A 25,604-nucleotide genomic window follows, 5' to 3' on the forward strand; every position below is an offset into this window, starting at 1 on the left:
TGGCTTAGGGGACGGCCTCCTCAGTTTACAGCCGTCGTCCACCGAGAAACTGCTTTCTCCGCCGCTGGCCCTATGGCGTCAGGTGTGGCCTTCTCTCGCGCAGTGTCCACGGCCGTGGGCATTCGGCGCATGGGTGACCCGGTTGCTCATTTCCCGGCGGCCCATCTCTTGGAGGTTCTCCACCAGGGCTCTGGTGGAAGTGAGCTATTGCTTCCCTTTGAGTGTTCGCTCCTTTCTTCCCTGATGGGGGCTTGGAGGCGCCCCACCTCGGAGAATCCGGTGCCGCAACACCTTCTGCACCGGCACCTTCTGGCGCCACGTGACCCGGCATGTCTTTCTCTCCACCCCTCTGCCTCGAGTCCACTTTTGCGGAGTGCTTTTCTCCCACTGTTGACTCCACCGTCCTGGGAGGCCCGCTGGCTGGACTCTTGGGGGCGTAACATGTTTGCCTCGACCAGCGCGCCCTTTACACCTTGTGTGTAGGCTAGGGCCACCTCTTGTTTGTGGGACTTGACTGAGTCTTTTGGATCCTGCTCTTCACAGGAGACTGTTCAGGTGGACTTGCAGCATGATGCGCTGGATGGCCGGGAGCTAGCAGCATTTATTCTCCGCTCTGCTCTGGACATCTTGGAGGTGCTGTGCTGGGCCATGGCTTTCTCCGTCTCCCTCCGTTGCCATGCTTGGCTTCGGGACGGCGTGTTCCCTGAAAATGTTCGGGAGCGGCTGATTGATCTTCCATTTGATGGATCTTTTTTTGGGCCGGTTGCCCTTGCAGTGAGGTGTATTTTTTGGCTTGCTGGGACTGTGGCTTTGCTGGCTGCTGGATGGCCCTTTTGTTGACTGTGTTTTGCTTGATTTCTCTGCACAGACCTGGCCCTAAGATTAGGCCTTCTGTTTTGTCTTGGGCTGCTTGATAAGCCTTCCGCTGTTTTTTTCCCCCCGTGGCTCTTTCGTTCCTTCCTCTGCTGTGGAAGTACCCTCCAAAGAGGGTTCCCATGTCTTGGGACTTAACTTTTCCTTTGTGGGGTAGTGGTAGCGGTCATAAAGCTTGCGCTCTGCTCTGGGGTTCTGGTTGCCTTTGGGCCTCTGCTCTCCATGGAGTTTATGTATGTTGCTATGCTTCTGGGTCGTGTGTGTGGTCCACCCGTGTAGGGTGTCCAGGCATTTCCTCGCCTTCATGCTCTTATCATGGGGGCTGGGATGGTTCTGTGTTTCTCCTTTTGTCTGGCGTAACCTGCCCGGCCTTCCTCGGGCCCGGGCGGTTCTTCCTGGATACCGTGGCTTATTACTGCAGGTGCCTCTCTGTCTGGTCTGGCTCGCCTTCTTTTCCCTAGTTTCCTTGGGGCTTTTCTTCTTCCCCTTCCTTGTCCTGGCTTTGGATGGAAGCTTTGTTGCCTTGTAGGGGCGTGGAGTGCTTCGGCCTCCCCGGCCTTGCCCCGGGTTCCTCTGTTGAGAGAGAACAGGCTTCTTCTAAATTATTCTTCCCACATACCTCTTGGGGTCGGTGGTGTTCTGCTTGTGGGGGTTTCCCCCCTTGTCTAGGAGGATGGGGCTCTTCGCCCTGTCCGTTGGACTAGTCCCCTGTTAGCCTCTCTGTTCTGTCCAGGCTGGTGGGGTACTTCCACAGACCCTCGTTCCCTGTAGTTATGGCTAGGGTATCTATTCTAAGTTAAGGAATCTGAGGCTAGTAGTCTCTATCAGATGTACGAGTTACTTACGTTTGGTAACGATGTATCTGGTAGAGACGATTCTAGCTGCAGATTCCTTCACAGCCCGCCCTTCTGCCCCATTCAGCAAGGACCCTTTGGCTTTCCCTTCTGCACTTGCCTCCCGGTGGATGGCTATGATGAGTGCGTATATTCTTTCCCTTTTTTGACAAGACGCTGTCTTGCTTTTTGTTTCTTCCTCTACTTTGGCACTGTAGAGGCTGGACCTATAGGTACTCCTGTGCTCCTCTGCTCTGGGTGCTCCAGGATTGAGGCTGGCCTTCCTTCGTCCCTCCTTTCCCTCTTGTTTCTGAAGGTCCTGGCCCCTCGGCTACCCTCTGGGGTTGGGCCATTTGGCCATGCCCTGCCCTGGCTCCCGTGGTGGGGGGGGGGGGGGGGGGGGGTGGAGGAGGGTTGTCGCACTCTGTGCTGGGGTTGTCACACTCTGTGCTAGGGTTGATTTGGAGGTCTGTCATTCCCTGTTTGGCTTGGTACGGGCTCCCCCTCATGGGTCTTGGTCGGGGTTGTAGTCCTTCTACATGTTGTCATGACATTTTGCATATGTTCCTTCTCTTAAGGAGGGTACTGTTTTCATAACTGGCAGGGTGGCTGCTCAGGGCGGTGCTCTGTTCTTTCTTCCTACACTGCTCTTGGGTACTACAGTGTTAGCACTGCTCCTCATGGTGTTCTTCGTCACCATCCCTTTTTCTTTTCCATTTTTGTGCTGTTTCGCACACTGTTCCCATGCTTCCACAGTTTCTCTGCTGGCTCCGCGTTGTGGCGCGGAAAAGTTCTCTGAAGAAAACTGACGTAGGCGCGCTGGGGCGGGACTTATGTGACCTCGCTGACATCACGTTCGCGGACGACGCCTGGGTGGAGTCGCGTGATGTCGTCCCCCCAGCAAGCAGGGATGCTGTGGCAAACAAAATTCCAGATCCAGTCTCACGCCTTGGGATAATTCTACGTTAAGGAATCTGCGGCTAGAATCGTCTCTACCAGATACAGTGTTACCGTAGGTAAATAACTCGTACTTTTGTACTACTCCAGTCTGCTTTCTAAGGAGGTAAGAAATCTTAGGCATTCATGTACTCTTGTTACTCGGTTTTCTTAGGGACATTTCAAAAAATCTTTCATACAAACAGCTTAGTGAGTTAAGTGCTTGCTGCTGAAATCTGGGCAACCATTGCATAATCACACATTTGGCACCAGGCAGCGCCTACTAGCACAGTGCTAATACACCATAGTAACTTTCCAGTAGTCTGCCAGAGTGTGGCCCATCAATATCATATTTAAGAAAGATGCATCCTCTTCCCCACATCTAGTGCATGTAGTGGTTATTCTAGCATTCATTTGCTGTAAATTCATAGGAATCCAGTATGTCAGGGCAAGTTATAAAATGTGTATTTAAACCTTTCATTTCTTGATACTTTCATTCAGGAGCTTCTAATCTTGATATGCCCTTCTGTAAATGACTTACCCAAGTGTTCCTGCCATTTAATTTTGGAACCTTAAGTGTTAACATAAGTTCACGTTCTGAGTGCTCTATATGGCTGGGTCACTACTTACTCATTGTAAGTAGTAATTGTTAAGCCCTTGGTGTTTGTCAGATTCATAGTCCCACATCAGACAGATTGTACAAATACATCTGTTATATGTGTTAAACGGACATCCTAATGGACAATATTCCCCACAAAGCTCATCCGATGTTTTTATTTTTCCAGTTTCTTAAAAATTGCTGATTTATATCAATTTGTGGCAACGGTCCAGGTGGTTTTTCTTGCTTCTTGACCAATGTGTCCTAGCCGTCTGGCACTTGAGAGTGGAAACTCTAAAGCATTTTTTCTTTCCTGACATATACGGTCCAGCAGTCCCTTGTAGTATGTGAGGAAAAGGGGTTTATTATATGGTGGTGTTGTACGACCTCACCATGTAATACGCTTAACAACCCCTTTTAGAACCAGTAGATTTTGTTTGTTAAGCTGTGGCTCTGAGCAACAAGCCTTACACAAAGGAACAAGTATAAAGCATTTAAACTGCACCAAAACAATTGAAGAAATACACAAGACACTCAAGAAATCAAAAAACAGTTTATTGAAATACACTGTATTTTAATGTATTTTTAGATGCCACAATGAAAAATATCCACCGGAGAGATCATGAGATACAAATTTTACTTGGCAGAATAAGTATGCACTTCCTACTCAACCGCGAATAAGCATTGGCAAATTCAAGAAATTTGAAATTTAGAAACTTTTTGAGCAAAAACATTTGTCTAGTTGTATTAAGTCAGGTTGGCTTGATCCAAACTTGAAAACCTAATTTATTACTTTCATCTTTGAAGGCTGCATAGAATGGAAATGACAACCACTCAGGAGTCTGGAAATCTATCCTCAACAGTGTAGGGAATGGGCTACTTCACATTGGACAGCTGGAGAAAACTGTGATATTTACTTGCAAATAGCAATTCTTGTGCGTGGAAAATCTCTATTAATCTACATACTTGACATCCATGCCCTTACTTTGCGTATACGGGAGCCACTTCTTACTACCAGGTACAGGACTTCGAGAAACACGATTTATGTTAAGACAATTGAAGTGAATGAAACCTAATCAGCAGCCAGAATTTAGTATTCCTAGATCCTATCGTTGCCAACATGAGATAATTGATGTGTGTTCTTGTGATTAAGAAACTTGGCTACCATGGTGGAAAAATGTTACAGGTCAGCAATATTTTGTTTGTGTGTAGCTCTCATATTCATCTTTTTCTAGATAAAGGTTAGAAGCCAAAAAAAATTGATTGGGAATTAGAGGCTTCCTGAAAGATTATTCTTAATTTTATCAATAATTCCTGGTTAAATAAATTTTTCGTTATATTGTACTGTTAGAGTTTATCTCTGGATTATTGTAAAGTTTCAGTTGTGTGAGACCTGTTTCGAACACTACAATATTGTACACCAGACCAGGTTCTTGCGTCAAGATGCATGGTAATAGATGAAAAAAATTTGATATTTGACATCTATTCTTGCAGGTAAGTACCTTTCATCCATGTCACTCAATATAGTTCTTCATTACTCGCTGAGATGCTTTTAATTCAGCGCAATACATTTATAATATGTCTAAATGAGTGGTTGTTTTTGAATGTCAAGACACTTTTTTCTGCCTGAGGCTTAGTTATTGTTTTCCATTGTAAACACATTTTGTATTTTATATTTCTTAGTGACTACAAAAGCCGTTGTAGATGAAACCAGCAAGCTAGCTGAATGCATAGGAAAAACAAGGACCTTGCTAAGAAAAATATTATCAGAAGGTGTTGATCAGTGTATGGTCAAATTGGACAACGACCCTCAAGGTTATCTCAGCCAGCCTTTGAATCTTCTTGAAGCTGTTCTGCAGGAATGTCATAACACCTTTATAGCCTCTTTCCACTCCTTCTACCCAACACCAGCCCTGCAGTGGGCTTGCCTCTGTGACCTGCTCAACTGCTTAGATCAGGTATTCCCATTGTGTGTGTGTACCTTCTTTGACGGTTCTGTTATCCTGTATCATTAAAGTAATTGTAGTTCCAGAACAGTTTAGAAAAAGCACTGTATGGACAGACAGGAAGGTAAGGAAGAAAACTAAAAATTCAGTTTTAACTTCTTTTAGATACTTTTTCTGACTGGTGACGTATCTTCCTGTCTTTGCCTGGTGCATACTGCCCCTGTCCGCTTTCTGACTAGCCTAAAGCAAAATGGCTTTGCGTGGGACATGTTTCTTTTGGCTTTTGCTTGTGAGGCAAACCACAGGAACTAGAAGATGCTGTAAATAGTCAAATTACTTTCTGATTTTGCTTGTAAAGTGTTTTAGCGGTTAGTTTTCTGTTTCAATATCAGCTGGAGTACTCAATGTAGGGACGAGATCCAGAGCTGCAAATTTGGTATTGGGAGCCCTCCTACAGCACAGCCAACTGAAATGTGGATCACTCTTTAGCCTTGCTAAACAAGATCCATGGCAAAATCCTAAAGCTCTCTTATACTGATGCTTGAACATATACCCAAAGGACTTCATGCAAACCTAGACACATTAGGTCCATGTTGTGGGCCTCCATTAAACTGATGGAAACCATCAATAAACCTACATATAAAGGGCCAGTTGCTAAACTTATCTAACACAATAATATTTGTGCATCATAATTATGGTCGATGAGATATCCAGACCTGTGCAGATATCCATCCTCCGGATGGATTTAAAACAGCATGACAAGTTCTTACAAATGACAAAAATATGGTTAATGTCAGAAACATAAGCTGTCGTGCACAGGGTTCCTTTTGCTTTTTCAATGCAAATCCCTTCCAGTATCAATTTACATCACAAAATTTTTTTTTTGGGGCGTTTTTTTTATTTTGGTTGCAGTCCCAGGTGTCTTCAAAAGTAGAATTTAAGTTATATTTTGTGCCGACCTCAATTGCGATCTGCATTTAAATGTTTATATGGTCTGTAGTTGAAAGTAATTGTGGTCTGTAGTTAATTCAGATATTGACTGTAAACCCTGAGGTGTTATATGTTCATTTGCGGTTGACTACAGGGTTGTGGCTCTGTATGTGATTTAAGTATTGATCTTGGACCTTCATTTACTTTTGATTGCATACTTCCTTTAGCTTTGATTCTGAACTGCATGTATATCTCACTTACGTTTCTCTGCATAACTCAGTTCCCTAATTGCCTTTTCAACGCAGACCTTTGTTTGTTCACTCTTGACATTTGTTCTCTTTTCCTGCTGACCATGGTTCCAGTTTTCTTGTTGACCTTGATTCCCCTTTTAATCTGCTGTCATTGGTTTAATTTTTAATCTTGGTCCGTTTTTCCTTCTGACCTTGGTAATTTTTATCCTATTGACCTGGATTCCCTTTTTAACCTGCTGGCCTTGGTCCCTTTGTCCTGCTGACCCTAGTTTCTTTATTCCTGCGGACTGGTGAACCCTTATTACCCCCTGACCCCGGTTTCTTTTTCCTGTAAACCTTGGTTCTTGTTGTCGTACAGTCCTTTGTTCCCTTTTACCTTTATACTTTGGTTTTATCACTGTAGTCCATATTGTTCTTTTTAACATTAGACCTCACTTTTCTAACACCTTATGAAATAAATCGAGAAATATGTCCAATAAAGAGGAGCTAAAAGAGCTAGTCTCAGCAAACACTTGTCTACAAAGTCTAAAAACTGAACATCTCGCATCAGATGCACTCAGCAAGGTGAACAAACTAGAAAGTGGTCCAAATGCTGATTCCCTGGAACAAATCTAGCCACGTCAAAAGGCTCAGTTGGCTTAAATCAAGTAAGACATTTTTGTGTTGGTGAGCAGGTTACAGATCTCAAGGAAATCCCAAATGAGTAGCTAAGATAGTGCTCGTTCTTTGCTACAAACAGGTGTCTACTAATGACACAGGAAACCACTGATTGCGTGATATGTTCAGTTCCCTGTGGAAGGGTTTAAGAGTCTTCTCGGACGTTTTTTAAGATTGGGTTCAAGTGGTCAAATTGCCTAATAGCCTTTTGAAACTAGTTCAAATGTATATCTTGCCTTTCCCAATGTCCTGCGTACAACTTTTTGTCTTGAAGAAAACCAATGAAAATAATTTTATTTAAAAAAGAGTTCTATCTCCAAATTACTCGTACACTGAATTTCTTTCGTTAAAATGTTGCAGAGGTGCTAGTTTCACCGGGTGCTTACGAACTCACTCTAAAAGATAAAAAACAAAACACTATATCAGTTATACACAACCCACTCATGAAGATCTGCAGAGATGTTACATTGTGCATATTGAAACCTCACAATTAAACAACAGACATGCCTTTTATCTACCTTCAACTTAGTACTGTTTTCACATCCCCATTCTGTATTTGTTCTGACTTGAAGGGGGTAAAAAAGGAAAAAATAATAAGTATTGAAAACTTTGATGCTTCTGTTTCCTATCTGTGAAATGTTTACATGTACACCTTGAAGTAAAATAATGCACCTTCTTTTTTTGTGTGCTTTTTAAGGATATTCAGGAAGCAAACTTCAAGACTTCGAGTAGTCGACTTCTCGCAGCAGTTATGTCTGCTTTGTGCCACACCTCAGTGAAGTTGACCTCCATTTTTCCCATTGCTTATGATGGAGAGGTGTTGCTGCGATCCATGATCAAACAAGTGAGCACCGAGAATGACTCTGCCTTAGCACATCGGTTCCCTTTGCTAGTTGCACACATGGAAAAGCTCAGTCAGGTGAGGAGCACCAAGTAAACTATAAATAATTTGTTTTATTGCAAAGGACAGCTGGAATCTAAGGGCAGTGTTTAATGTTTTTTTATTACTTTGTATGCGAAAGAGGGAAAAAATCAAATACAATTTGGGGCTCAAGAGGTTTCAGGTCTCACTACTGTTTTGTAAGTCTGAACTCCTCTTAAGTATTGCCTGACAGCAGAAAAGTGGAGAAATTGCCTCCAAAATTTGAAACCAACAGTACAATTTTGTGACAGAATCAGATATTCTCAGCAAGCTGTGTGAACTGAATTTCAATGTTCTGAGGATGTCTTGAAGGGGGCAGTTTGTAGTGAAAGACAGATATGTACGACAAGACAGCTTTGTGAACTGCTGTACAGTGACTGAGAAGTCCATCATAGTACTTGGGATTTGTTTTTCAGGTAGAGACTTCTAGCCGCAGATTGCCTACTCTAGAATTATCCCTAGGCGTCAGACTAATTCTGGGAATTTATTGTGTGTGTGCTGGTAGGTGGCATGCCGGAAGTGACATGCGCGGTGCCTATTATGCACGCTAACGTCACTTAATTTCATTCTGCACCAGTCAGTGCAGATCCAGAGAGCGCTACTCCCAGTCCATTTTTGACTGACCCGTTTTTGCCTTTTGTTAAAGCCTCTTTTGAGAAATCTTCTGGTGTGGCAGGGATGTCCCCACCGACTGGTCCTCCCCAGCGCCAGTCACCCCTGGGATCCACTGATGGATCCGACCTGGCGCTGGTCATACCATCTCAATCTTCCCTGGCTCTGGTCCTGATGCAGAGGTTCCCGGCTCCCTCCAGCAGTGCCATCCCCATTCTAATACCTGACTCCAGCATGGAGCCGAAGTGACGTCGTCCGACGCTGACTCTAGTAATGACCGGAGCTATCCCTTCTTGGCTGGAGCCTGAGCCCTATTCCTATGGGCCAGAATTGGGAGGATTGGGAGGAGTCGCTGGACTCTGAAGAATACCAGCCCAGAGATCCCACCATGGACTGGTTTCAGGACGTTGCGGTAGCCAGCGTACTCGACAGTTCTCTAGAAACTGGCAGCTTTCTTTCCCTATCGTGGCAACAGAAGAAGGAGGAAGCATAATTTGCTATGGTGGTGAGAAGGGCGGCCGTGGTCCTGGATCATAGCCTACCCTCAGTTGGAGTCAAGACTAACTTCTTGACAGAGGTGCTTCATCCTGGAGTGACCCCCCTCAGAACTGCTTCTCCCATTCAGTGAAGCTTTCACAGATATCCTGCTTGGAACTTGATCCAGGCCCAGCACAGAGGTTCCTTTGAACAGGACAATTGCCTGCTGCCATCACCCTGCCACAGGTCCTCACACAGTCCAGAAAACTTGGTTGTCCATGTAGGAAAGTGGGTTTCTATTGCAGTAACACCCCCCCCCCCCAGGTTTTGTCAGCCTACTGACAAACTTTGACTTGTTGTACTCTGGGTCACTGCCAATCAGGTTTCGATGTGCCCTGGGTCCCTGCCAGTCAGGTTCCCAGGGCCTGTGTTCTTTCCCCCAAACTAACCCAATTGGCATCTCTGGCCACAGGTCAGCCCCTGGTAAATGGTACCACAGGTACCCTGGGCACTGTGATCAGGGAAGACCCCCAAGGGCTGCATCATTTGTTGTGCCACCCGGAGAGGCCCTGTACCTTTACACATACACATACACACACACACACACACACACACACTGCCTTTGCAGGCTGCGTGTTTTGGTGAAGAACAAATCGAAGAGTTGACATAGCACACATCACTGTTTGCCATGCCTACAACCCAATGCCCCAGCATTGATCAGTCACCCCTCTAGCTGGGTTCCCTATACCAGTGGTGAGGGTACAGGTGCATGAACCCTGTACCCCTACAGTGTCTAAGTCCATGTTTAGACATTGTAAGTGCAGTGCTGCCATTAGGAGCATATGGTGCTGGGAGTTTGTCTTTATGAAAACTGGTTACTGAAAACTGGGAAGTTTGGTATAGAACTTCTCAGCACATTAAACCCACACTGATGCTAGTGTGGGATTTAATGGAAAATGCACACAGAGGGCATCTTAGAGATGCCCCCTGAAAAACGACCAGGCTCTGCTGGGTTCTCTGACTGGTACACACCAGCCTGCCACCACAAGACATGTTTCTGGACCCCCAGGGTGGGAGCCTTCGCTCCCTGAGCCCAGAAACAAAGCCTTTCCTGGGCGGAAGTGTACTCACCTCCCCCAGGCCAGGAAGAGCCATCTGTGGCAGGGGAGCTTCAAAGGTCTGGCAGCCTTTGTAATGTGACCCCCAGCCTCTCCTGCTATCAGGAGCCGGAGCAGGCCCCCTTCCTGTCTCCCCTCCTTTTCGGCAGGAAGACAGGCGGGAAAAATTAGCAAGCCCAGAAGGTGCGCCCACCTCTGCCAACTCCACCCCTCTGGTGGGGGAGGTGAGGTGAAGCCCTCTCTTCAGTGCCTGAAGGTGGCAGGCACTCCCCAATCAGGATGAGAGGTTGTGCTCACTCCCCCACGTGGGGTGAGCACACCAAGGGTGTAGTCACCCTAAGGTCAGTAGCCCATTGTCTACTGACCTCAAAACCCCTTAAACCCGGGGCAGCCCTGAACCAAGAAAGCAGATACCCGCAACCTAAGAAGAAAAAAGAACGAAAGAAGACGCCCAGCAGAGGAGACTGCAGAGAACAACTGACTTGGCCCCAGCCCTACCAGCCTGTCTGCAGTTTCCAGAGTTCCTGCTCCAAAAATAGTTGTTTCCTGCAGCCAGCTACCTCCAGAACCCCTGGGAGCACTGACTGCCTTCTCAAAGACTGCATCTCCTGTGAACAGCAGCTCTGTTCAGAAGAAACACCAAAGAAAGACTCAGAGCCTGCTGAGGAAAAAGAAACCCGTCGCCTGGACCCACCTCTGCACCTGTCACCTACGCCCGGAGTTCGAGTGGTGCACCATTCCCAGCGAGGTCCCCCAGCGCTCCAGAGTTCAAGTCCACCGTGGGTTGACCCCTCCAGGACTCCCTGACGTTGCCTGCAGCCTCTGCATGGAGACCCCCTTCCCCTCCTCCAGCCGCCCTGCTCCATGGAGAACAGAACCGGAGGTGCCCCTACGTCCTGAGCGCTAAAACTTACCTGCCCAGCTGTTGGTTCCTCTAGGAAGTCTTCCTGGACCGAGCCTGCAGCTAAAAACCAAAAAAGAAAATCCCCTTTGAAAACAACAAGGCACCCGACACTAAAACAGCACCCTGCACCCAGCCGCCCCGGAGCTGCTGTGGGTGCACTTTGTGTGCCAAACCGTATCCCCCTTTGCCCTGAGCCTGACACCAGGAGCTTGGCTCCCACAACCTTGTGGCCTGCTCGCCAGCAGCCACCAACCATAGACGCCCTATCCCCCATTGGATAACATTGGGCCTCAGCACTCTACACCGGGCCGCCCTAGTGCCTCTGAGGGTGTAACAAGAGTGCATCCCTGACCCTGGTGGACCCCGGAGTAGCCCCAGAACCTCAACTCCCACTACCAAATACGTAACTTAAAACCGATAACACTATTTTCCTCCTTAGGATAACATTGACTGTTTTTCTTGGAAAAGTTTCCAAGTTTAGAGTTTGAAAACCTAAAGAAATTCTTTAAAAGTGTACTATTTAACCAAAACGATTTTACTTACCTCTTTATATGAAATGTCCCAGAGTAGTATCCAGGTATACTACTCGGAGTAAGAAAAGTAATCTAAAAAGTAACTTAAATAATATTTTACTTAAAATCCCATTAAAGTCTATGTACTGTCTTTACAAAGGATTGCATTTCTCTGCAACCATACTGTAAGCCAAAACAAAGTGCATATACAATTACAATTCAAACTGTTTACAAACTGCATTACTACTGTAAAGTATTTATTGCTTACCTGTGCCAGGCTTGCTTGGTTCTAGAAAATAAAATAACTAAAAGAATATTTTTTTTTATACAAAAACAATTGGTCTGAAGTTCAGTCTTTGAGTGTGTGAATTTATTTGCTGACTGATTGTGTACAACAAATGCTTAACACTGTCCTCTGATACTGCCTTACTTCTGGACCACACTACCACAAATAGAGAGGGAGGTGGTATCTAACTTTACCTCTGCCTACCTTTGGGGTTCCACTGGATTTGGTGCACGCTATACCTCACTTTGCTAGAGTATTTACAGAGCCAGCTTCCTACAGTCCAAGCTTCTAATTCCCTTGTAAATTCTGGTTTGTTTCCTACTGGTCCAACAAATAGGGAATTGAACAGGCTGGGCACCTTAGGCAAGATGTTTTCTTCCACCAGCCTGGCTCTGCAGTCCATTGGCCTATTGGGCCATTACAGCCCTGCATTCTGGGATTTGGCTGCACATGTGCTGCCCATGGTTCTGGAGGAGGCCCAGACTATACTTTCCCAACCTGTTGCTGTCTGGAGAGAAGCAGCTGAGTTCACAATCAGATGTGGACTGGATACCACTGACTCATTAGGCTGATTGGTTTCCTCGATGGTGGCCTTATGGCGCCACACTTGTCTGAGAATGTCAGGCTTTTCAGAGGATGTCCACTCCTCACTTATGAAAATGCCTTTTGATGGCTCCCATCTCTTCGGAGACAAGGCACACTCAGCGCTGGAGTACTTCAGGGACAGCAGGGCTACAGCCAGGTCTTTGGGACTTTCCATGGTCCCTCGCCAACCCCAGACCACCTTTTGCTCCTTTAGTGGACATGGAATGGGCCTCTAGCTGCGTCTTTACCAACCCAGCCACCACAGCCTGCAAACTTTCAACCTCTGCATGGCCGAGGACATGGTACCCACAGACCTCATGGGTCGGGCAGCCAGAGGTCAGTCCAGTCAACCACTCCCCTGGCAGCCGCAGTCTCCAAACCCCTTTAGTTTGCTCTCTTACCATCATAAGCATCCAATAGGAGGCAGGATACACCATCACCTGCCACACTGGAGGTCTATAACATCAGACTGCTGAGTTCTTTAGACTGTCCAAAAGGGCTACTAACTCTCCTTCATTACTACCTCTCCACCCATGCCACCTACTTTTGACAGACTGACAGAGGGCCATTTCTCCTTCCTCCGCAAAAAAATGACGTCTCACTTGTTCAAGGAAGCCATGGATAGGGTGCTGATTCCAGAAGTAGGCCGTGGTTGTTATTCCTGCTACTTTCTGATCCCCAAGAAGGATGGAGGTCTTCGTCCTATCTCAGACCTGCGCCCTCTCAATTTCTTCCTCAAGAAAGTGAGACTGAATGGTAGCATTGGACTTTCAGGACACATACTTCTACATTCCCTTCCTGCCTTCTCACAGGCACTTCCTGCAGTTCACAGTGGGTCACAAGCACTTTCAGTTCGCCATGCTTCCTTCTGGCCTTACCTGCACCACTTCGGTGTTCACCAAGGTGATTGAGGTGGTTGCAGCTCATCTGCAGAGTTCAGGGGAGCCAGTCTTCATCTGTCTTCATCTTCTCGCTTGGAGCCTGGCGCTCAAAGTTTGTTGCTGCTGAATCTCTGCAGCTGAGGTGGTGACGCCGCGCTCGTCCTTGGAGCTCGGGGGCTTGAGCGTCGGAGCTGTCGGAGCCTGAGCCTGAGTCTGTGCATCAGACTATTCTGCTTCCTTTCACCGCCATTGCCATCCACCCCTGCTATTTTAAAAAAAGAGGGAGAAAGGAGAAGTGATCACTTGATCAACGGACACCGTTTACCACTCAGGAGAGTGGAAGGTCCAGTCACAGCGTGTGCCCGTATCAATGGTTACAACAAGGAGGGGTTGCTGGACTGTTCCTATGCGTGACTAAGGGAAGAACTAACTGGCGTGACCAAAGGTGTAAGTGTAACACCCTAGGGCATCCATTTTGTTGGATGGATTTGCCTCACACACCCCGAAGGATGTCATGCTTCATCATCGGCGGTTGCTCCTCGTCGGGGAGGCGGTGCAATCCCCGACGGGCTCACCTCAAAGAGGGGCTCTTTGGCGGAGATCTTTTTTCCAACAGCCTTATGGTGAGGTGTGGGTGTGTGGGCAGGGTGGTATGTGATAGTGAAAAGGGATATTTAAAATGTAGCTAAGGGTACCGGAATTAACTTTATTCTGGGGGTCCCCTGGCTGCAATTAAAAACAGGGGGCTAGCTCACTAGGAGTCAACGAGTAAAGTCAGGTGAACCTAGATGGGGCTAGTGGTGAAGACGGTCGACATGTTTCTCGCAGTGGGCAGTAGTTACCCGCGATTCATCAGGACCTATAAAAAGGTGATTTACAACATGCTGGTGTCATGTGTGAGTTTGTGTGTGTATTACCTCTGTGGGGGTTGTCCTATGCCTATCTGTCAAGAACTACCAGCCACCAGAGGGGTCGGCGGGATAAGGCATCAAGGATGAGTCCATAGGTCAAAACTCTAATCTCTTGTGCCTTGGCTGCATGACCTACCCATCTCCGCCGAGCTAGAGTAGATGCCACACACTGTGACCGAGCCGGCCACCACATCACTGCTAAGACCGTCCCCCCTCCCCCCCACCCCCTTTTGCCACGGTAATATTATACCCACCAACCAGAGGGCTGCAGTGTGGTTTGCGGCTGCAGGGGTGATGCAGGGGTGTAGACGAGGCACAGAGGTACAGTGGTGCGGTGTGGCTTGATTGGTGTGGCTGGCGCGGCGTGTCTGCAGACTGCAGCGAACCTTAACTCCTCAAATGCTTGTTGCTGGATACCCATTCTGCCCACCACTGCCCACTAGCACCATCCACCCTATTCTAGCCTGGGGACTGGAGGAGCCCGGGGTGTGGTGTTAGAGGGGAATTGGCAGCAGCCGGCAGTGGAGGTTGAAGTGGAGCTAGAGGGGCGCTGTAGCAGTTGGCAGTAGCTGCAGTGTCAGGGCTGGTACAGCGCAGCCTTTACGGCCATTAAGATCAGCCAGCCCATGCCCATGCTGGTAGAAGATACACTGGCATAGCCATTCCAGCTTCGCTCTCGGAGTGGCTTGCAGAGAGCTTGTGAACACAGTCTGCCTCATTCAACCCAATCAACCTACTCAGCCCATCCAACCCAGGGAGCTGGTAAACACAGTCTGCCTCACTCAACCCATTTAGGCGGCAGCAACGGAGCAGGAAAAGGGAAAGTAGGAAGACATTTAAGCCCACCTGGGCTCCTCTGGATAAAAGGGAAAAAAAAAGAAAGTGGTAAAAAAAAAGGGGGACGTTTAAAAAGGAAAATTTCCCTCTGTAATCAAAGAGGACGTCAAAGACATCAAGGCAGGCTATAGTCCTGCAATAACCGAGGTTCAGAAAAAAGGACATTAACCTTCGAAAGCGCTATATTACACAAGTGGCAGTCATAACAGCTAAAGACAGCCAAGACAACCAACTCAACTTAACTTAATCAGCCCATAACATCTTGTTCTCCATAATGTGGTCCAGGAAGATGAGGCAGCAGGCAGCAGTAAACCCTGCCAAAAGTATGAGGACGACAACCAAGAAGGCACAAAAAAAGGGAAGTGCTGAAGCAAACAAGAGGACAAAAGACGAAGTCTTTAATCTGATTTCTTCACTTATCACTAGCCCACAGCCCTCTCCAAACGGCATGGCTAGTAGTTCAAGCAGCGAGCCTAACTTGCCTAAGGCAAGTTACCAACCAATAATTTACACCAAATTCTCATTTATAAAGGATGCCGTGCCGGTACTGTGTTTAAATAGCAAAATAGCAAACCTTCCAGATCCGCTCCAACCTCTCAAGGCTCGCCAAACGGAACACCAGATGGCTCAAAGGGACTAGACTGCAGGGGCTTATCAGCATCTGGGAAAAAAGCTAGAGCAGTGGCGATGAAAGCCCTATAGAGGGAACAGATGTGACAGAACCAAACAAAGAAGCAAAGTCCCAAGGAATCAAGGTAAACTAACATCTAAAACAAGATGACTTGAGGCAATGGGAGGTAGACCTCCCCACAAACACTGCCACAGATAATGAGTAGGCATGGCATGCCCGGACTGGCAATGAGTCGTGGAGCAACAACTAGAGAGGAAGAAACAGAACGAACAAAGAAAGAAAAAGGGAAAGCTCCAACAATTGCACCCCCACAAGCATTCCAAGGATGGATCCTTGGATAATATGATAGTCTAGTTTATAGAGTATAGTAAGCCAACGCATGAAACCACCAGCAACTCTAGGTGAGATCCAATATCCAGAGATGGATTACCATCAAAATCTTGTTGGTGATCTAGTTTTCTCATGTGGTCATCCACAGGGCTAGGCTGGTGTGTCTCTAGATCAATTGAGACTACAACCAGGGCCGCCTGTCAGGACTGGGGTCACTCCCGCAGTCGCTAGCTGACCATGCGTGGGATCACCAATTGGAAAAAGGTGCAGTGCAAAGAGTGAAGGTGTAAAGAAGAAGTGAAATCTGGTCCACCCTGCTGCACACAATGCAAATGTCAGTGAACGCAATGCAATACCAATCAGATAAGTTGGACCTACAGTTGTCAGTCCTCCACTTGCTCTCCATCTTAGTCGCTAATATAAACTATAAGCTGGCAGACCTTAACAATCTGATCAAGGGGGTTCAGTCAGAGACACAACTTACCCAGGCTAGCTGCACCAGCATAACAATTGTGGATAAGCTAGCGACATTACCATCTGCAATGGATAACCTCCTTGCTGACATAAGAAAGGCAGTGCCAGTCAAACCAGCCTTTGGCTCGGCTCATACCAGCAGCGGCGAGCAACTAACAATAAACCTAAGTAAAAACCCAAGACCCCAGGCACAGGCCCAGCAAATTGCAACTGCAACACAGACATCAGATTGTAGGCAGCTCTGGGAGGATGGGGACCGAACAGCATTAGGGATAAACATCAGCTCACTAAGCCAGGGAGCCACAGCACCCCCAACGAGCAACACCTCGCAATCCAGTAAACTCCCGAAAAAACAGGCTCTGATTGGAGCAATACAATTATCCTCCAAACAGCAGGGAAAACAAAGGCAGAAGGGGCGACATCAAAAACCAAATCGGGCTCTGTCACACAGCAGGGATGGGATTTATAGCCCCCTGAATGCACAAATGGACAACCAACAAGATTCCTCTAGTAGGGAGGAAGAAGCGACTGACCCAGGTTGGCATAGAAATAAGAGGCAATCGAGGAAAAAGCACTAGAAACGGGTAGAGCGAATATCTCTCAACAAACCCATAACAGTCAGTCCGGAGCAGAAACCGGAGAACAAAAGATGGCGCTCGACAGGGGAACCATCAATTACAGCAATAACGGACTGGGCAGTCAATAAGGCAACACAAGGTATAGCAACATCCTTACAAGAGATCCTATGGATTGAGCAGGTAAACAAATAGCCCTGCAGAGTAGCATTTACACAGAGCTGGAGACAATCACAACAACACCCTCCAGCTCAGAGAAAGTCTCGGCAAGCGACAATCAGCTACACGCCTGACAAAACCATCACGGGGGCTATCATCATTAACAGAGGTCCCAAAAGCGATAAAGAACACCTTGGACCAACAAACAGTGCTCTCAGGTGCAACAACAACAATCATGTTTCACCCAGAGTATATATCAAAAGGACGGGTCGACACACTTAACAAGGGCAACATTCTGCGACTACAAAGGTCTATCGAAAGCTTAAAGAATATAAAAACCACCAACCTGGAGTCAGAGTTCAAAGATTCACCTGATCGACCTGGAACAGAGTCAATGAAAACAGTCTGGGCTACACCAGACCTAGCCGAGAGAGTCCTAAAGGTATCAAACCAGATTCACGCATGGGGCATCCACCTTCGGCCACTTGCAAAACCAAGGTATCCTGATCCCTTATTGACTGAAGAACACCCCAGCTCTGGACAACCTAGCCCACGATTTTTCTCAGTACTGCGAGGGGCACGCAGTAATAGCACGGAGTACAAGGAAAGTGGAGAACATAATGAACAAAGGGCTTACTCTGCTTGAAGCAAGGCCACATTAGGGTGGCGCAGGGTTTCGAGGACAATAAACAACAAACTTGAAAGACAGTGACACTCCAAGCTAAATGCATCTTCATGCAAGAACTCCCTGAAAATCTGTTCCTGAAACATCAATGGCCTGGGAGAAAAGATCTCGGATCCGGAACTACAAACTTATCTGCAGAAATTCAACATCATTTTGCTCCAAGAAACATGAATGGAGCACCAACTGCACTGCATGGTTTTAACTTGCTCTATCTACCGGCAACAAGAACCTCCAAATTTGGCTACAATAAGGGAGGCCTAGTGACATACAGCTCTTTAAATAGCATCTATGCAGCAGAAACGCTACCATATAACTTATCCCCACCCAACGCAATGCAAGTAATTCGATTCACCTTACAGGGGAAAATAAACAAAGAGCTTATAATACTCGTAAATCTTTATCTGCACTCACGTGATAAAATCAGAGGGAGTCCACAATTGAAGGAAGAACTGGTGAAAATATTAACAGAAGAGAAAGCAAATAGTTGGATAATCACAGGGAAATTTAATCTAAACATGCTTAGTAAAAGAGCTGATATCTATTCAGAAGAGGATCCATTTGCTTGGGAGGAAATGCCTCAAGACAACACTGATGGAAGATCAACAAAACTTCGAAAAATCTACTGGCATTCCTTGAACAACTGGGCTCCCTTGCATTAAATGGTAGATTTCCCGGAGACCGCCCACAGACAGCAATATTTAACAACGCAATAACAAGGACCACAATTGACTATACCTTCTGCTCTCGCTGCATGTTCTCAAAAGTAAAAGATACTTGTATTGGGAGCGTGGATTTTAGCGATCATTTACCCCAAGAAATCACGGTAGAAGTGCCATTAACACGTAAACTGACCCCAGCAAATACACTCTGCTTAGAATTCACCAATAACGAGAAAAGAGTAAAATGCAGCACCAAAGACCCTGAAGGCCTCCTTTCCTTTGCAAAACAACTCTTGGAAGAAGTAGAAACGGCCAACCCCGATACAATTGGAGGCTGGGAGGCATTCACAAAAGCCATAGGAAACGGTTACGGAGATACAAAGAGACGCTATCGAATCAGAACAACTTGCCCCCAAAACCAATGGTCAAGCTCCAACCAATGGAATAAAGCAGAACTAAAAAAATAAAAAGCACAGAGGAACCACACACTACGGAGGCTAAAGAAGGAACCCACGGCATTGCAGGAACTGAGGCAGCTAAAAGCCACCCGCAAAAAACGAATCTGGCAAAACAAAAAGGAAGCCGAAGAATCTCTCTGGGCCAGACTTCTGCATGATATCAAAATCAACAATAGCGCACAATTCTGGAAATAGATTAACGCTCTGTCTAACCCGCAAGGCCAGTGTATCAGCTCCAATGTCACAGAAGAAGCTTGGATAACCTACCTAGAATCACACTTTAACAAAGAATAGACTCTCCAAATGGGCTCAATTACCTCTGCGTCTACTCTGGAATCTCAATAAATACAGTTAAACTCCAATGCAGAACTGGGACAAGATTTCACTATCACGAACACACAAGTTCATAAAATAATCTTGAAAGGCAGACGTGAGGGAGCTCCTGGCCCAAACGGGATCCCGCCCGTAATATTTAAACAAGATCCAGAATTTTTGGGCTTCAGTTCTAAAACCGATCTTCGACACAATTCTGCAAACAGTACCATCATTGTGGAGGGGCTCGATAATCTCTCCCATCTACAAAAAAGGCAACAGGAGCGACCCAAATAGCTACTGGTTGGTAGCTCTTCTGAACAATGAGGCCAAATACTATACTGATGTACTCCTCCAAGAATTAACATGGGTCACAGAAATCAAAGCAATACCTTACAACCAAACCGGTTTCTGTAGAGAAATGGGCACTGCCACTAACATCTCTGCCCTTTCACTAATGATAGATGCTGCACTTGTAATCAAACAGCCCCTGTACATCTGCTTCATCGATTATAGCTCGGCGTTTGACCATATAAACAGAAATATTCTGTGGCAAAAACTAAAAAGTCTATGCATTCCATCATCACTCCTAAAACAACTAATTCTTTTGCATAGCAACACCTGGGTACAAGTAAAGTTGGGAGCAGGAGACCATCTAACGAAGAAGATAAACATAACCTCAGGATTAAAACCAGGCTGTGTACTTGCCCCTATACTTTTTAACCTTTTTATGGCCGAGCTTTCAGTCCAACTCAATGGAAGCAAAACGCATGCCCTGAAGCTAGGAGGCCGTCGGCTATTTAATCTCCTTTACACAGATGACTTGGTACTCATCAGCCAGCCACCTATAGGACTACGCTTGCTTGAAATTACATCACAATGTTCGGAGACCAACAGACTAAACATTAATCAAGAAAAAACAAAAGTGATGTGCGTAAATTATCTGAAAATAAAAACAAAGCACAACTGGTATCTGGCGAAAGTCAAGCTGGAAGTTGTACAAGACTACAAATACCTGGGGGTTATGATCGACAACAAAGGCAATTACAAAGCGAGGCAATAAAAAAGAGGGGACTAACAGCGGTGGCATTAAGAAACCTGAAAAATATGACCGTGGGACCAAGCCTTCTCCCTCTGATCAACGTGATACAGGCTAAACTAATTCCATCAATCACCTATGGAAGTGAAGCCATGAGAGGGAGAGATGCGGAAACATTGAACAGTACTATTGCAAGAGCCCTGAGAATTTACAGGTTGCCTGAATACACATCGCCGGCGCAAATGAGGCTTGAATTCGGGATGCAATGACAAGAGCAGGCCCGAAAAGGAGCTTTCATTAAAACCTGGTTCAAAATCAAAAAAGGGCAGCCAGAAACGTTAAATTCCTACTTCTGGAGGGAACTAGAAGACTCTGAAACCTGCCCAGGTAGGCATTTCTTGGATACTGCATTGGACCAGCTGGGGTTACGGCAACTTTGGGCATCGTCAGGGTCCATGGCAAGTTTCAAAAAAATTGTGAACAACATTGTCAAAAATGAATCCATCATACAAGACAAATCGGTCTTAGTAGAACGGCCACATGGCTGGCACACTGTACAGTCCTACAGTAAAGCGACTCCTCAAACATACCTCCTTTCTAACTTCTCCAAAACAACTAAAGACAAGTTTCTGAAACACCGGTTGGGTTTATTGCCATCCGCATACCATCTGCCCCCATGGGTACGACCTCCGAAGCCAGCAATCTGCCGTCTCTGTGGGGAAGGAGAGGAGGACATAGTTCACATTATAACTATGTGCCGGGAACTGATGCAGGAGCGCCGGTCAGTACTTAGACCTATCTTTAACAAGAAACAGATACGGTCATTTTTTTTTTTTTTTTTTTTTTTTTTTTTTTTTTTTATTTTTTTTTTTTTTGTATCCTCATTTGCCTGACCCACTCTTATTTAGCCTCCAACTGCCATCCACACAATCAAGGTGCAGGGTTTCCTCTGCACCCAATACTACAATTGATGGAAACCGGCAAGAGATGGCCTGAAGAGTATCGTGGGAAAAGACTCCAACCTTGACGTTTTAATCAATTGAACTAGCCGTTCGGAGCCAACTGGAGGGGCCTAGTTCTGGAGTTTCATGGCATAATCATAGGACCGGGGGGAAAAAAAAACAAAAAAAAACCCGGTTACTGTCTCCAGCGGACCAAAACGTTCCAAAACATACGACTACTTTCGCCACCTGATCTCCTCAAATCTGTTTTAGAGGTTGCGTAGAGAGACGACAGCCAGTTTGCATGTGTTGGTGCTAGATTTTCAGTCCAGACCTTGCATATCTCTCTTCTTGCAAGCAGTATGGCATAGAACTCCGACTGAGATGGACACCGCCAGACCAACGGAGAAGTTGCATTGGAACCGGGATGGAACCGGCCTGTTAAATCATTGCGTAATACTTGCGTTAACTCTTTGCACATCAAGCACTAAGCATTTTTGAACACACCAAGAAAAAGCATCAATAGGCCAACATCGGACATTTTGTACTAAGCAATTAATGCTGAGGCTGCATTATGCAGTTCAAACTTGCACCTATTCGCCTACCTTCAATCTGCAGTCAAGACTCTGACCAGGGGGGTAATTCTACCTTATGAACTGCTGCTAAAACTCCGATAACAGAAATGTAGAAACTGAAGTATGGATCGCCAAGGGAGTGGATCTCTTCTGTAATTTTAAAGTGTGTTCTTAATCGTGGCTATCAGCCTTTTAAACTGATGTTTTACTGTTTATAGGAGACGACTAACTTTTGTAAAGGTTTTAATTAACTGCACAATAAATATTACTTACTTACTATCTTGGATTTCAGTGAGAATGACTGAGGCTTCTGGCCCTCACTGCCTCCTGCATCCTGCTTGTGACACATGCCTGCTGGCATATGCAGACTCTTCAGTGGGACCTGAAGTTCCAGAGTGTGCGGCATCTGGGGAATCTCTCTGACATGGTCCCGATCTTGGAAGGAACTGGAAAAAGATCTGCAGCGGTGGTTATCGAACCGCGATTGGCTCTGTGATTGACCCCTCTCCAACCAGATTTGTCAGTGATGACAGATGTGTCACTCCTTGGATGGGGAGGCTATCTGGGAGAGGTGGAGATCAGAGGCCTCTGGTCTCTGGCGGAATCGGGACTCCACATCAAACTACTGGAGCTGTGGGCGACCAAGCCGGTATTAAAAGCCTTTCTACCCGCCCATCAAGGAAAGGCTAGTGCAGGTGTTCATAGATGACACCACCGTCATGTGGTACTGCAACAGACAGAGGTGGGTTGGGGTCATGGACCCTTTGTCAAGAGGCTCTGTTTCTGAACATGGCTGGAACAACAGGGCATGACCCTGGTAGTTCAACATCTGGCGGGCTCACTAAAAGCCAGAGCAGGCAAACTCAGCCGCAGATGCCTTGCGGATCACAAATGGCCTCTCCATCCGGAAGTAGTACAAGGTCTTTCAGCATTCAGGAGAGCCTGTGGGTTTAATCTGTTCGCCACGACGTGAACATGCAATGTCAGCAGTTCTGCATGCTGGAGTTTACAAGGCAGTTCTCGCTCAGACGCTTTTCGTCTCGAGTAGAGCTCAGCCCTCCTGTACGCCTTTCCACTAATGCCACTCCTACCCAGAGTTCTTAAGAAGATCAGGAATGACCTGGCCCAAGTGATCCTTGAGGCTCTGAACTGGGCATGGAGAGACTGGTATCCCTTCGGGAGGATGTTCTGTTGCAGCAGCAGAGGAGGGTTCTTCACCCAATCTGTCAATGCTCCGCCTTCTTGCGTGGAGATTGAGCGGTGATAGTTGGCAATTTTCGACTTCCTCCCAAAGTCTGTGTCGTTATCTTGGCAGCCTGGTGTCCCTCCACCAAGACGGTTTACGCCTGCTGTTTGGCAAAATGTGTGGCATGGTGTACTGAAAGACAAATTGATTCCCTTTCTGCCCCACTTTCTCAGGCACTCCTGTTCATTCTTTCCCTTGTCCAGCAGAGCTCCACTCCGGGGACTCTGAAGGGCTATCTCTGCTTTTTTAGCTTTTATGCTGGATCCCTCTTCAAATCCCCTATTGTATGTAGGTTTCCGAAATGTTTAAAACATTTGTTTCTACCTTCTCCTTTTATTATAAGCCATTAGGATCTCAATCTCGTTCTCAGTTTCCTTATGTGCGCTCTCTTTGAGCTCGTGCACCATTGTCATCCTCTTAGGCTCCTTACCATCAAGACTGTATCCTGGTAGGAATAACATCTGCCCGAAGGGCCAGTGAGCTTCAGACCTTGACATTCAAGCCTCATTATTTGAACATCTACCCTTACAAACTGGTGCTTCGTACAAGAGCTTCTTTTCTCCCGAAAGTGGTCACTTCGTTTCTGCCTACTTTTTACACTCCTCATTCCTCCAAGGAGGAGCAGCAACTTCACTGTCTGGACCCAAATAAAGTGTTCTCGTTCTACCTTGATCGCATATGAGAGTTCCAGGAGAATTATAATTTCTTCATGGGGTATGTCAGAGCGACGAAAGAACGGGCTGTACAGAAGACGACCATCTCATGATGGATCGTTTTCTGTATCAACAAGCATTGGCATAGCCAATAGGTCTTGCTTTTGGGACCTTATAAGTATTTAGTTATGCAGCACAATATCCTTGGTGCAACAACATCAACTGTTGCATGGCTAAGCACTTATAAGGTCCCAAAGGCGAGACCTATTGGCTATGCCATTGTTATCTTGTACTTCAGTTCAAGTGGTGTAGGAGAGGTGAACCCAGAATACAGCTTGCAGAATGCAGTAGGGTACTTTGACACTGTATTCAGCTTGTGTGCCTGCAACGTAGTATTAACATGTTGCTAATGGTGCACACTTTAAAAGCATTCACATCAATGAATGGGTGAAAGGTTTATCGTTTTGTAATCCTGTTTCAATAATATTTCGATTTCATATTCATTTTTCTTATGGGAGTCTTTGTAGGTACAAGTTTTACAACTAAATATTGACCTGCAGCTCTTACGTGGCCCCACGTCATCCGTGACACCAGCAGTCAGTCCTGGTCTTAATCTGCCCGCAGCTTACTTTGTGGCATACGTAGTTTAGCCTTTAACACCGAAAGGCATTAGCTAAAAAATCCAAGATTCAATGTGCTGTTGCCTCAAAAACCATGAGGCTTAAGACGTCACACATGAAACTGTGCGTTAGACGTTCGAACTAGAAGCATTTATCGCCAACTATAATCCTGTCTTAACCCGTTTGACAAGTAAACGATACGCAACAGCTTTGTTCATTGCTGGACTTTTCGTTTTAAGTTTAGTTCTGTTTATGCCATTCAAAGCATTAGTGTTAGTTTAACATTTAAAAAGTTAATCGGAAGGAAAAGGCAGAATGTGCCACACAACAGGGAGCATCATGGTATCTAGGAACTCGTGCATAAACCTATGGTACCCCTGCGATGTACCTTCTTGAAACCTGTATTTTTGCCACTTATTCTAAAGTGGCTCCACCACCTGACTGGGAGTGTTGGTGCTAGAGGAAGCCCAAAATAATAATTCTAAAAAACACAGCATCAAAAAGGAAATGAAAGACCACAGTTGAAAAAGAAGTGTTTTTAAATGCATGGCTGGCACTGCAATTGTGTGTTTGCTGGCCCGCGAGTGGTGCTTGCGCACGCACTCAGTCTGCTCTTTTTGGAAGCACGTACTTGTGCTTGTGGCGCGCCTCTGCTCGCTCCCGCAAGGTGGATGCCGCCACAAGCACGAGTATCTGCTTCCAAAAAGAGCAGAGCGACAGCTAAAGGTCCTCCTATGCGGCGCAAGTGCGATGCGTAGGCGAGACCTAAACACTACTATGAATTGGCTAAGAAGCAACCCTGAGGATTTGTGTGCCTATTTCACCAGAGCTAAAGCTGTAACCACTGCGTTAGCTCGTGGAGTTCTAGTTTATTTAATTTATTTACTTGTAACATTCCCAAATCACCCACATGGGGGTTTCTCTGCACTGAGGAGGTGCAGCAGTCAGAGCAGACCAGATGCACACAATTTAGAAAAGCTCAGTCTTAAGAAGCTTTCTAAAGAAGAGATACTCTTGGCATTTCTAGAGATGAATTGGGAGCTGATTCTAGTAATAGGGGCTAAGTGGAAGAAAGTTTTTCCACCCATGCAGGATTTCTTGAAGCAAGGGACGAGGAGCATGGATTTCTCTCCTGAACGAAGGGGTCTGTTTGGCTGATATTGGATGAGTTTTTCTGC

The 25,604-nt window shown here is 46.2% G+C and overlaps 1 protein-coding gene across 12 annotated transcripts in view; it reads left to right on the forward strand.

Annotated features, from left to right (window-relative positions):
- Nucleotides 1–25,604, forward strand: part of MYCBP2 (MYC binding protein 2) — a 2,065,574-nt gene that overhangs the window by 686,077 nt on the left and 1,353,893 nt on the right. For all 12 annotated transcript variants that reach the window (XM_086934832.1, XM_086934837.1, XM_086934835.1 and 9 more), the window contains 2 exons: nucleotides 4,924–5,198; nucleotides 7,722–7,943. In XM_086934832.1, coding sequence (XP_086790958.1) covers nucleotides 4,924–5,198; nucleotides 7,722–7,943 — 497 coding nt within the window. The remainder of the gene's footprint in view (nucleotides 1–4,923; nucleotides 5,199–7,721; nucleotides 7,944–25,604) is intronic.

Source organism: Lissotriton vulgaris, chromosome 8, assembly GCF_964263255.1.
Source record: "Lissotriton vulgaris chromosome 8, aLisVul1.2, whole genome shotgun sequence".
NCBI classification, from domain to species: Eukaryota; Metazoa; Chordata; class Amphibia; order Caudata; family Salamandridae; genus Lissotriton; species Lissotriton vulgaris.